At 44.9% G+C, this 14,708-nt stretch overlaps 1 protein-coding gene across 2 annotated transcripts in view; it reads right to left on the reverse strand.

Moving 5' to 3' along the window:
- Nucleotides 1-14,708, reverse strand: part of LOC115111439 (endoplasmic reticulum mannosyl-oligosaccharide 1,2-alpha-mannosidase-like) — a 61,721-nt gene that overhangs the window by 46,106 nt on the left and 907 nt on the right. Inside the window, exons 2-10 of one of the 2 annotated variants that reach the window (XM_029637480.2) lie at nucleotides 13,401-13,535; nucleotides 12,747-12,855; nucleotides 12,537-12,652; nucleotides 12,263-12,411; nucleotides 11,956-12,068; nucleotides 11,537-11,716; nucleotides 10,404-10,552; nucleotides 9,990-10,178; nucleotides 9,316-9,506 (exon numbers count right to left, since the gene is read on the reverse strand). In XM_029637480.2, the coding sequence (XP_029493340.1) occupies nucleotides 9,316-9,506; nucleotides 9,990-10,178; nucleotides 10,404-10,552; nucleotides 11,537-11,716; nucleotides 11,956-12,068; nucleotides 12,263-12,411; nucleotides 12,537-12,652; nucleotides 12,747-12,855; nucleotides 13,401-13,496 (1,292 nt within the window). In that variant the 5' untranslated portion in view covers nucleotides 13,497-13,535. Of the gene's footprint in view, nucleotides 1-9,315; nucleotides 9,507-9,989; nucleotides 10,179-10,403; nucleotides 10,553-11,536; nucleotides 11,717-11,955; nucleotides 12,069-12,262; nucleotides 12,415-12,536; nucleotides 12,653-12,746; nucleotides 12,856-13,400; nucleotides 13,536-14,708 lie in introns of both variants that reach the window. The other variant, XM_029637479.2, reaches the window with a different exon arrangement.

Below are 14,708 nucleotides of genomic sequence, written 5' to 3' on the forward strand. Positions count from 1 at the left end.
ACGCACAGACACAGCATTACAATAAACACACGTACAGACACAGCATTACAGCCAAACACACGCACAGACACAGCATTACAGCCAAACATTACAGCCAAACACACAGACACAGCATTACAGCCAAACACACGCACAGACATGCTTGCAGCACAGACATTACAGCCAAACACACGTACAGACACAGCATTACAGCCAAACACACGTACAGACACAGCATTACAGCCAAACACACGTACAGACACAGCATTACAGCCAAACACAACAGACACAGCATTACAGCCAAACACACAGACACAGCATTACAGCCAAACACACGCACAGACACAGGAGAACACACGCAGACACAGCATTACAGCCAAACACACGCACAGACACAGCATTACAGCCAAACACACGCACAGACACAGCATTACAGCCAAACACACGACAGACACAGCATTACAGCCAAACACACGTACAGACACAGCATTACAGCCAAACACACGTACAGACACACACATTACAGCCAAACACACGCACAGACACAGCATTACAGCCAATCACACGTAAAGACACAGCATTACAGCCAAACACACGCACAGACACAGCATTACAGCCAAAACACACAGACAGACACAGCATTACAGCCAAACACACGCACAGACAGCATTACAGCCAAACACACGTACAGACAGCACAGCCAAACACACGTACCAAACACACGCACAGACACAGCATTACAGCCAAACACACGTACAGACACAGCATTACAGCCAAACACACGTACAGACACAGCATTACAGCCAAACACACGTACAGACACAGCATCATTACAGCCAAACACACGTACAGACACAGCATTACAGCCAAACACACGCACAGACACAGCATTACAGCCAAACACACGTACAGACACAGCATTACAGCCAAACACACGTACAGACACAGCATTACAGCCAAACACACGCACAGACACAGCATTACAGCCAAACACACGCACAGACACAGCATTACAGCCAAACACACGTACAGACACAGCATTACAGCCAAACACTGGAGAACACAACAGACACAGCATTACAGCCAAACACACGTACAGACACAGCATTACAGCCAAACACACGTACAGCCAAACACACGCACAGACACAGCAATTACAGCCAAACACACGTACAGACATGCATTATAGCCAAAACACACGCACAGACACAGCATTACAGCCAAACACTACAGACACAGAACACACGCACAGACACAGCATTACAGCCAAACACACGCACAGACACACATTGCATAGCCAAACACACGCACAGACACAGCATTACAGCCAAACACACGCACAGACACAGCATTACAGCCAAACACACGCACAGACACAGCATTACAGCCAAACACACGCACAGACACAACATGCACAGACAACACAGCCAAACAGCACGCACAGACACAGCATTTACAGCACAGACACACACAAACACACAGACACAGCAGCCAAACACACGTACAGCACAAACACACGCACAGACACAGCATTACAGCCAAACACACGTACAGACACAGCATTACAGCCAAACACACGCACAGACACAGCATTACAGCCAAACACACGCACAGACACAACATTACAGCCAAACACACGCACAGACACAGCATTACAGCCAAACACACGTACAGACACAGCATTACAGCCAAACACACGCACAGACACAGCATTACAGCCAAAACAGCATTACAGCCAAACACACACGCACACACAGCATTACATAGACACAGCATAACAAACACACGCACAGACACAGCATTACAGCCAAACACACGCACAGACACAGCATTACAGCCAGCACAGACACAGCCAAACACACGTACAGACACAGCATTACAGCCAAACACACGCACAGACAGCATTACAGCCAAGTACAGACACAGCATTACAGCCAAACACACGACAGAACACAGCATTACAGCCAAACACACGCACAGACACAGCATTACAGCCAAACACACGCACAGACACAGCATTACAGCCAAACACAGACACACACAGTATTACAGCCAAACACAGACACAGCATTACAGCCAAACACACGCACAGACACAGCATTACAGCCAAACACACGTATACAGACACAGCATTACAGCCAAACACACGTAAGACACAGCATTACAGCCAAACACACGCACAGACACAGCATTACAGCCAAACACACGCACAGACACAGCATTACAGCCAAACGTACAGACACAGCATTACAGCCAAACACACGCACAGACACAGCATTACAGCCAAACACACAAACACACGTACAGACACAGCATTACAGCCAAACACAGCCAGCATTACAGCCAAACGCACAGACACAGCATTACAGACACCAAACACGCACAGACACAGCATTACAGCCAAACACAGCACAGACACAACAATAAACACGCACAGACACAGCATTACAGCCAAACACACGCACAGACACAGCATTACAGCCAAACAAACACTGGAGAACACAGACACAGCATTACAGCCAAACACTGGAGAACACAGCCGCACAGACACAGCATTACAGCCAAACACACGCACAGACACACAGACACAGCAGCATTACAGCCAAACACACGCACAGACACAGCATTACAGCCAAACACACGCACAGACACAGCATTACAGCCAAACACACGTACAGACACAGCATTACAGCCAAACACACGCACAGACACAGCATTACAGCCAAACACACAAGACACAGCATTACAGCCAAACACACGTACAGACACAGCATTACAGCCAAACACACGCACAGACATTACAGCATTACAGCCAAACACACGCACAGACACAGCATTACAGCCAAACACACGACAGACAGACACAGCATTACAAACACACGCACAGACACAGCATTACAGCCAAACACACGTACAGACACACACGCACAGACACAGCATTACAGCCAAACACACGTACAGGACAGCATTACAAACACACGCACAGACACACGCAGACACAGCATTACAGCCAAACACACGCACAGACACAGCATTACAGCCAAACACACGCACAGACACAGCATTACAGCCAAACACACGTACAGACACAGCATTACAGCCAAACACACGTACAGACACAGCACAGACACGTACAGACCTGGCATACAGCCAAACAGCCAAACACACGCACAGACACAGCATTACAGCCAAACACACAGACACAGCATTACAGCCAAACACACGCACAGACACAGCATTACAGCCAAACACAACAGACACAGCCAAACACACACAGACACAGCATTACAGCAAACAAACACAGCATTATAGCCAAACACACGCACAGACACAGCATTACAGCCAAACACACGCACAGACACAGCATTACAGCCAAACACACGCACAGACATTACACACACGCACATTACAGCCAAACACACGCACAGACACAGCATTACAGCCAAACACACGCACAGACACAGCATTACAGCCAAACACACGCACAGACACAGCATTACAGCCAAACACACGTACAGACACAGCATTACAAACACACGTACAGACACAGCATTACAGCCAAACACACAGACACGTACAGACACAGCATTACAGCCAAACACACGCACAGACACAGCATTACAGCCAAACACACATACAGACACAGCATTACAGCCAAACAAACACACGCACAGACACAGCATTACAGCCAAACACAGCATTACAGCCAAACACACGTACAGACACAGCATTACAGCCAAACACACGCACAGACACAGCATTACAGCCAAACACACGCACAGACACAGCATTATAGCCAAACACACGCACAGACACAGCATTACAGCCAAACACACGTACAGACACAGCATTACAGCCAAACACACGTACAGACACAGCATTACAGCCAAACACACGCACAGACACAGCATTACAGCCAAACACACGCACAGACACAGCACAGCAAACACGTACAGCCAGCCAAACACACGCACAGACACAGCATTACAGCCAAACACACGCACAGACACAGCATTACAGCCAAACACACGTACAGACACAGCATTACAGCCAAACACACGCACAGACACAGCATTACAGCCAAACACACGAACACAGACACAGCATTACAGCCAAACACACGTACAGACACAGCATTACAGCCAAACACACGCACAGACACAGCATTACAGCCAACACACGCACAGACACAGCATTACAGCCAAACACACGCACAGACACAGCATTACAGCATTACAGCCAAACACACGCACAGACACAGCATTACAGCCAAACACACGCACAGACACAGCATTACAGCCAAACACACGCACAGACACAGCATTACAGCCAAACACACGCACAGACACAGCATTACAGCCAAACACACGCACAGACACAGCATTACAGCCAAACACACACAGACACAGCATTACAGCCAAACACACGACACAGACACAGCATTACAGCCAAACACACGTACAGACACAGCATTACAGCCAAACACACGTACAGACACAGCATTACAGCCAAACACACGCACAGACACAGCATTACAGCCACACATACAGACACAGCATTACAGCCAAACACACGCACAGACACAGCACAGCCAAACACAGACACATTACAGCCAAACACACGTACAGACACAGCATTACAGCCAAACACAGCATTACAGCCAAACACACGTACAGACACAGCATTACAGCCAAACACACGCACAGAGCATTACAAAACACTGAGAACACATTACAGACACAGCATTACAGCCAAACACACACAGAGCATTACAGCCAAACACATGTACAGACACAGCATTACAGCCAAACACCAAACACACGCACAGACACAGCATTACAGCCAAACACACGCACAGACACAGCATTACAGCCAAACACACGTACAGACACAGCATTACAGCCAAACACACGCACAGACACAGCATTACAGCCAAACACAACAGACACAGCATTACAGCCAAACACACACACAGACAGCATTACAGCCAAACACACGCACAGACACAGCATTACAGCCAAACACACGCACAGACACAGCATTACAGCCAAACACACGCACAGACACAGCATTACAGCCAAAACACTGAGAACACAGACATTACAGCCAAACACACGTACAGACACAGCATTACAGCCAAACACACGCACAGACACAGCATTACAGCCAAACACACGCACAGACACACATTACAGCCAAACACATTACAGACAGCATTATAAACACACGCACAGACACAGACACACACACGCACAGACACAGCATTACAGCCAAACACTGGAGAACACACGCACAGACACAGCATTACAGCCAAACACGCACAGACACAGCATTACAGCCAAACACACGCACAGACACAGCATTACAGCCAAACACACGCACAGACACAGCATTACAGCCAAACACACGTACAGACACAGCATTACAGCCAAAAACACACAGCATTACAGCCAAACACACGTACAGACACAGCATTACAGCCAAACACACGCACAGACACAGCATTACAGCCAAACACACGCAACAGACACAGCATTACAGCCAAACACACGCACGCACAGACACAGCATTACAGCCAAACACACGCACAGACACAGCATTACAGCCAAACACACGCACAGACACAGCATTACAGCCAAACACACGTACAGACACAGCATTACAGCCAAACAGACACGCACAGACACAGCATTACAGCCAAACACACGCACAGACACAGCATTACAGCCAAACACACGCACAGACACAGCATTACAGCCAAACACACGCACAGACACAGCATTACAGCCAAACACACGTACAGACACAGCATTACAGCCAAAGCCAAACACACGCACAGACACAGCATTACAGCCAAACACACGTACAGACACAGCATTACAGCCAAACACACGTACAGACACAGCATTACAGCCAAACACACGTACAGACACAGCATTACAGCCAAACACACGTACAGACACAGCATTACAGCCAAACACACGCACAGACACAGCATTACAGCCAAACACACGCACAGACACAGCATTACAGCCAAACACACGCACAGACACAGCATTTACAGCCAAACACACGCACAGACACAGCATTACAGCCAAACAAACACACACAGCATTACAGCAAACACACACAGACACAGCATTACAGCTAAACACACAGCCAAACACACGCACAGACACAGCATTACAGCCAAACACACGCACAGACACAGCATTACAGCCAAACACACGCACAGACACAGCATTACAGCCAAACAGCAAAGAGAACACACGCACAGACACAGCATTACAGCCAAACACACGTACAGACACAGCATTACAGCCAAACACACGTACAGACACAGCATTACAGCCAAAACAAGACACACATTACAGCCAAACACACGCACAGACACAGCATTACAGCCAAACACTGGAGAACACAGACAGACAGCATTACAGCACAAACAGCATTACAGAGAACACACGCACAGACACAGCATTACAGCCAAACACACACTACAGACACAGCATTACAGCCAAAACACACGCACAGACACAGCATTACAGCCAAACACACGCACAGACACAGCATTACAGCCAAACACACGCACAGACACAGCATTACAGCCAAACACACGCACAGACACAGCATTACAGCCAAACACACGCACAGACACAGCATTACAGCCAAACACACGCACAGACACAGCATTACAGCCAAACACACGCAAAGACACAGCATTACAGCCAAACAAACACTGCATTACAGCCAAACACACGCACAGACACAGCATTACAGCCAAACACACGCACAGACACAGCATTACAGCCAAACACACGTACAGACACAGCATTACAGCCAAACACAAACACACGCACAGACAGCCAAACACAGCATTACAGCCAAACACACGCACAGACACAGCATTACAGCCAAACACACGGAGAGACACACATTACAGCCAAACACACGCACAGACACAGCATTACAGCCAAACACACAGTTTTCAAACACAGACACAGCATTACAGCCAAACACACGCACAGACACAGCATTACAGCCAAACACACGCACAGACACAGCATTACAGCCAAACACACGTACAGACACAGCATTACAGCCAAACACACGCATTACACTGCCAAACACACAGACACAGCATTACAGCCAAACACACGCACAGACACAGCATTACAGCCACAACACACAGCATTACAGCCAAACACACGCATTACAGCCAAACACACGCACAGACACAGCATTACAGCCAAACACACGTACAGACACAGCATTACAGCCAAATACACGCACAGACACAGCATTACAGCCAAACACACGCACAGACACAGCATTACAGCCAAACACACGCACAGACACAGCATTACAGCCAAACACACGCACAGACACAGCATTACAGCCAAACACACATACAGACACAGCATTACAGCCAAACACACGCACAGACACATCATTACAGCCAAACACACGCACAGACACAGCATTACAGCCAAACACTGGACACGCACAGACACAGCATTACAGCCAAACACACGTACAGACACAGCATTACAGCCAAACACACGCACAGACATTACAGCCAAACACACGCACAGACACAGCATTACAGCCAAACACACGCACACACAGCATTACAGCCAAACACACGCACAGACACAGCATTACAGCCAAACACACGCACAGACACAGCATTACAGCCAAACACACGCACAGACACAGCATTACAGCCAAACACACGAGACAGACACAGCATTACAGCACAAACACACGCACAGACAGACACAGCATTACAGCCAAACACACGCACAGACACAGCATTACAGCCAAACACACGCACAGACACAGCATTACATTACAGCCAAACAGCCAAACACACGCACAGACACAGCATTACAGCCAAACACACGCACAGACACACAGCATTACAGCCAAACACTGGAAACACACGCACAGACACAGCATTACAGCCAAACACACGTACAGCACAGCATTACAGCCAAACACACGCACAGACACAGCATTACAGCCAAACACACGCAAAGACACAGCATTACAGCCAAACACACACACAGACACAGCATTACAGCCAAACACACGCACAGACACAGCATTACAGCCAAACACACATTACAGCCAAACACACACAGACACAGCATTACAGCCAAACACACGCACAGACACAGCATTACAGCCAAACACAGCACAGACAAACACACGCACAGACACAGCATTACAGCAAACAAACACACGCATTACAGCCAAACACACAGACACAGCATTACAGCCAAACACACGCATTACAGCCAGACACAGTACAGACACAGCATTACAGCCAAACACTGGAGAACACACGCACAGACACAGCATTACAGCCAAACACACGTACAGACACAGCATTACAGCCAAACACACGCACAGACACAGCATTACAGCCAAACACACGTACAGACACAGCATTACAGCCAAACACACGCACAGACACAGCATTACAGCCAAACACTGGAGAACACACGCACAGACAGCATTACAGCCAAACACTGGAGAACACACGTACAGACACAGCATTACAGCCAAACACACGTACAGACACAGCATTACAGCCAAACACACGCACAGACACAGCATTTACAGCCAAACACTTTGGACCAGTACCTCCACCAGTCCATGTGTACTGCTCTGTATAAAAACACTACTGGTTTGACAAAGGAATATGGCTAATAACTGTACAAATACTGAGAAACATCAGCTGAATGGTACTTTTACTATTATTGTTTGATAAGTGTCCCATAGAATCTAGTGTCAACGCCAACTGATAGAGCACTGAGCCAATGAAATAAAAATACAATTTCAAACAAGTACTTTAAACATAGCACAAGAACCAAATCTGTCCTCAAGCATCAAAGTCCTCAAGCTGCGCTGGGTCTGTGAGAGCTGTTCCAACGGAGGATAAATGTTTTATAAAGTAGCTCTGAAGACCTAGTTGTGCATGAAGTTAAGCAAATATTACCAGACAGTCATGAATAGTCTTGTGCACAGCCTGATACGGCATACAGCCATTCAGCCACATCCACACAGAATTGCAGGTAACAGAGAGACGGGCTGTTTAAGTCATGTCAGTTACATCAAGGGAGCTGAGGAGATCAAGCTTAGGACTGTCAAACACGACAGCAAGCTAAAACAGCGACAACTCTGCTGCCTGCCTCCAGTACTTAGCAGGGAGCCTAGACAAGATGAGTAGGAATCTAGTGGCTAGACCTGACTCTGTGAATTAGTGTCAGCCTCAACCTCACGACAGCCTTGAGAAAAGTAGACAGGAAAAGTGTTTAGAAAACCCACTCTGTCTCCTTCTGGCCTCCCTGTATCCACTGTTTAAGGAGGTATTCGTAGTAGCTATCTGCTCGTGCGCCCAGGGTGAAGACCCCCAGATGGGTGAACTGGCCACTGTTGGTGTTGATGAACATGGGGACGAGGCCGTCCTGCTTCCCTTCCAGCTTGTGGACTTTTTGCATGACATTATCCACTGCAGCCTGGATGAGAAAGGAGGTGGGGGGGGGGGATATGTAAGTTAAAGCTAGAATCCGTAAATGAATCACTAACAAAGCAGTCACCCCGCTTTTGTTTTGGTACAAAGCTGAGGAATGCACCTGGGGAAATGTAACCACTCAAATTCATAGACAGAGCTATGGATGCAAGGACCATTATTGTTTTAATCATGTTGAGGATATACAGTGTTTGTTTACTTTTTCTTTATGTACAAACATTGGAGTAAAACAAGCTTATATTTGGGGGTTCTGATGGAATAATAAGTAAGACATTTATAAGTTATCTTTTTCAATAATCAAATTACATATACATCATTAATCTATAAGTCCAGAAATTGATGTAGCAACTAAAGACTCTATCTTAAAGTGTTGTCAGAGATGATTGATAAAGTGCTGTGGAATCAAACGTTGTCCAGAAGGCTGACATTAATCGAGTCCTTTCACTAGAACACTGCTTGTGAATATTACCCGGTAGCGTGTGTCCTGAGTGAGGCGACTCAGCTCCCTAAACTCTAGCTGGATGCTGGTGACCTCAGCAACAGTGCTGTCCGACGTCCATCGAGGGGGGTGGGCCGTACCCTTCCCAATGTTCACATCTGAGTAGGGGATCTTGGACGGGGTGTTGAAGGCAGGCATTAACCTCGTTCCTATATCTTTCTGCAAGGTCATCAAAAGAACAACAGAAGGCCAATCAATATGTTTCCCTAGCCAGACCCCCTACCACAGAAAAACAAGTTATTTCACGAAAGAACTCATAAGACCTAGCAGTATCCCATGAAAGGGTCTTTGAGAGGCAGAAGGAGGAAATGTCAGAGGCACAGCAGCAGTAACAGTAACAACCAGCTCTCTGTCTGCATGTCTCTCTGTCTGCATGTGACTCACAGCCTTGTCCAGGAACAGAGTGTCTCCAGTCAGATGGTAAGTGCTCAGCAAGCCGCCCAGGATACGGATGGTGCTCTCAAAAAGGTTCACATCAACGTTCTTATTGAAGGATAGCTCCGTTGACACCCAGGTCTTAGCCTCCTCAAACTCTGTCCAAAAGAGACCAACCACAACTTTAGTGGTCTAACTCCATGTAAACTCTATGATATAGCAGATACAAAGAAAAGTTGGATCATGAATATAAGTCGCGTTTTCCCTATATGCATTCAGCAGTGGCGCTGCTAAATTGTGGCCGCCAAATTAAATAAGCAATTTATATAATAATATACGGTATATAATGACAATGTAATATGATATGATTTGTATAATAATATACGGTAATATGATAATATATGATAGGATTTATATAATAATATACGGTAATATATGATAATGTAATATGATAATATATGATATGATTTATATAATAATATACGGTAATATATGATAATGTAATATGATAATATATGATAGGATTTATATAATAATATACGGTAATATATGATAATGTAATATGATAATATATGATAGGATTTATATAATAATATACGGTAATATATGATAATGTAATATGATAATATATGATATGATTTGTATAATAATATACGGTAATATATGATAATGTAATATGATAATATATGATATGATTTATATAATAATATACGGTAATATATGATAATGTAATATGATAATATATGATATGATTTATATAATAATATACGGTAATATATGATAATGTAATATGATAATATATGATATGATTTATATACGGTAATATATGATAATGTATGATATGATTTATATAATAATATGCAGTAATATATGATTTATATAATAATAATATACTGTATATATTTTTTTTTTAGGGGGGTAATTTTAGGGATGGTAAAAAAAAATCAGTGTCAACTTAAAACGACTAAAACCAGATATAAAGTATGTTAAAAAGATAATGGAGATACATATCTTTGAGAAATAACAATCACATTTCTCTCTGCCCCATGGCAAAATGTGTAGAATTGCAGGAAATTAGCTTTAAAAACATCTAACTTTGCCATCGCTGCTGTAAAAAAATCCTAGGGGAAACACTGAAGTACCTTCTCTGAGGTTGAGGATCCACATGGTGTCCAGGGCATCAATCAGGGTCAAGCCCAGGCCAAACCACTCTCCATAGGACTTAGAGATGGGCCTCAGCTCATCTTGGCCCCAGGCAAACTCTTTGTATCCCTTCCACGCATGTCTGAAAGCATCTCGTACTGCCTCAAGCCTATCGAATTCTGAAACACACACGCCAAGATAATTAACTACCATCTAAAGAATTATAAATGAATTACTTCTATTTCAAATAACTAAATCTCTTTCAGACCATGCACATTTCCTCTCAAAGCGCTAGTTGCCCTCTATCAAACTCAACTTGTGCTTAATAAACAACTGTTGTTAATGGTCATGAAGGGTGGGCTATGGGAGGGTTTGCACACACACACACACACACAAGCGGCAGAGACATGGTACAGACCTGGCTCGTGTGAATGGTCCTCTTGCTCAACCGCTGGGACAGCCACCTTGTTCTCTGCTTCCTTGGCAGTTCCTCCTTCAGTGGCTTGGTCAGCCTCAATCAAGGCCCCACGCCTATTAAACACACATAGGTGTCGGTCAAGATGAGAAGACCAGAAAACATGTTTGGAACAGAGTTTTAGTTTCTATCCAGAGTACTCCTCACCATCACTTCGCTAATCCATGCATGCAATAAATGCTTATGTATCAGAGATAAATTGACTTTCATTATCCATTAGTCATCTCCTCTGATTAGAGACTAGTCTTACTTAACAAGTGGCTTCTCTCCCTTTTCTTTGTCAGCTTTCTTTGCTTCTTGAATCGGATTCTCCTCCTCCTGGATATCTGACCCGGTGCCTTTCTTTTGCAGACGGTTCTGCAGGCCGGGTGGCCCCCGCTTGTGGGGTGCCCTCTTCTCCTTCTGAAGGACAAGACACGTTAAGGGAAGTGATTCACTTCAACACTGCTTACTGAATGTATCACTGCACATATTTCTCACAGCCAAAGGCTAGCTTTAGTATTAGAGGAGTGGAATGTACCAACCTCTGAAGGTGGCTCTGGTACTAGTGGTTGGTTCTGTTTATCCGACTCAGGTAGGACCTCAGGGATGACCAGTTTCAGAACATGGCCATCATCCTCCTTCACAACAACAGTAAGGCCTGGGGAGGTACATAGGGGAGGATGTTCAGTCTCTGGTGCCTCAAAAACAGAGTCCCCACCACCATAACAAGTAGATTTTCTTGCTGGCCTTACCTCTGAAGTGTTCTGTGACAGTGGGGTAAGTGGCAATCCCACAAACTAACATGAGAGCCACGCTGAAGAGGATGAGGTTGCGCTGCAATCTGGATAACTGTTTCCATTTCTGTGGAGAAATGGGTGCAAATTGGAGGAGATAAAAAATTACAAAGCAATAAACAGAGTAAATAACACCAAAACTCAGCTACAATTGATTGCACTAGCTTGTCTGTCAGGAGAGAGTCACACGAAGAAGGAAATCCAGAAGAACCACTGAATGTCACACACAGTGCAACATGTCTGATCAACTGTCAGTACCATGCTGCTACGTACTATACACAGAGGCACTGCATTGTTATATTCTTCGGATAAACATCACCATCCTGGTGTCATATCTCCACAGATTGAAAGCGACAGGTCTGAACTAGTCATTTTCTGTTGGAGTGACAATCACATGATATTATGGATATGATGATAATTGTGTCTCGGGGCATTTTTTCATTCAAGTTAGTAAACCATTAAAAATGTCATGCTATATTTGCGGTATAAAACATTCAGCGGGATATATAGTATAGCCTATCAATCAACTGCAAAGCATACATAGTAAGTCATCAGATCAGAGTTTGTGATTAAGATAAGTAGGTTGGTTGACTTCCTTCAGCACTCACTCACCCTCCAGCATGACTGTCTTCTCCACTGTTTGCTGTTATAGTTGCCACTTCCAGTGAAGGTTAAAGACACAAATTCCTTCCTTGATGGTGAGTGCATGTCTCCAGCCTACCCCACAGTGAAGTCATAGACTCTATGCTAGAGGAGGAAAGTAGGCTGCAAATTAGAAATTACAGCAGAGGCAACACAACCTCCCTTCTCTAATTATACAAACTCAACTGTAGAGAGATGTGCTTTATTAGACCAAATTACTTTCAATATTGAGGACACATAAATAGGACTAAATGTTTGTAGGATATAGCATACAATTACAATTATGATTGTTTCAATTGACGAATAAAGCATAATATCTGAAAACAAAGCAATGCAGTTTCATTTACAAACCTTTTATTGATAATAATGACATGTTTGAAAATATTCCTGTCAATCACAGCCAATTATTGTTAGTGAGTACTTGACTGGTCCTTTGTAGCTCAGTTGGTAGAGCATGGCTCTTGTAATGTCAGGGTAGTGGGTTCGATTTCCGGGACACACATCGCTTTGGTGAGTCGCTTTGGATAAAAGTGTCGGCTAAATGGCATATATTATTGTTATATTTACATTATTGTCACTGTATTTCCTTATTTGCAGCCTGCCAATTGACCTAACTATTGAAAACATTGCTTACATTTGTTCCCAAACAGGTCAAATTAGCTTCGAAAGGAAAGAAATGACTTTTAAGATACTGTATGCCAGCTGACGAGAAGTAGCTAGCAGATTGTCACGGGCTAATGTGATGCTCAGGGTAGGTACTGTTTGGCGTAGGGACACATTCTTCATGCATCTATTACTGTAGTTAGGCTTAGTCTACCTGTATTCTATAGCTTTAGTGGTGTGTTGTATAGATTCCATAATCCGGACATGAGCGAGTGCTCAGCTGGTTCTCAACACTGTGTGCACCCATATGTGCGCTGAAATCAACAGCCACCTCGTTCCCCTCAACAGCCTCCACTGGTTCCCAAACTTTTTTTCACTCGGCCCCCTTCCAGCATTGGGGAACATCCATTCATTGGGAAGGCAGATCAAGTGTTTCTTTTCAAAGGCAAATCACTTTTGCATGAGAAAACACAAAATACTACTCATTACGTCACGTTTGTGTTGAGCAGACTGTGGGCTTTGAACAGTGCACCTTGTTCATGCCAGGGAGCAGCCCGGTTCCAAAATGAACGCAATCAACTTTCACCCGGTGCAAAACGCCTACACGGTTCAGATGAATCAAATCCCCTCATTGAGACAGGTGGATGACCACCCCAAAGTGCTGCATGCCATGAT

This window comes from Oncorhynchus nerka, linkage group LG27 (assembly GCF_034236695.1).
Source record: "Oncorhynchus nerka isolate Pitt River linkage group LG27, Oner_Uvic_2.0, whole genome shotgun sequence".
NCBI lineage: Eukaryota > Metazoa > Chordata > Actinopteri > Salmoniformes > Salmonidae > Oncorhynchus > Oncorhynchus nerka.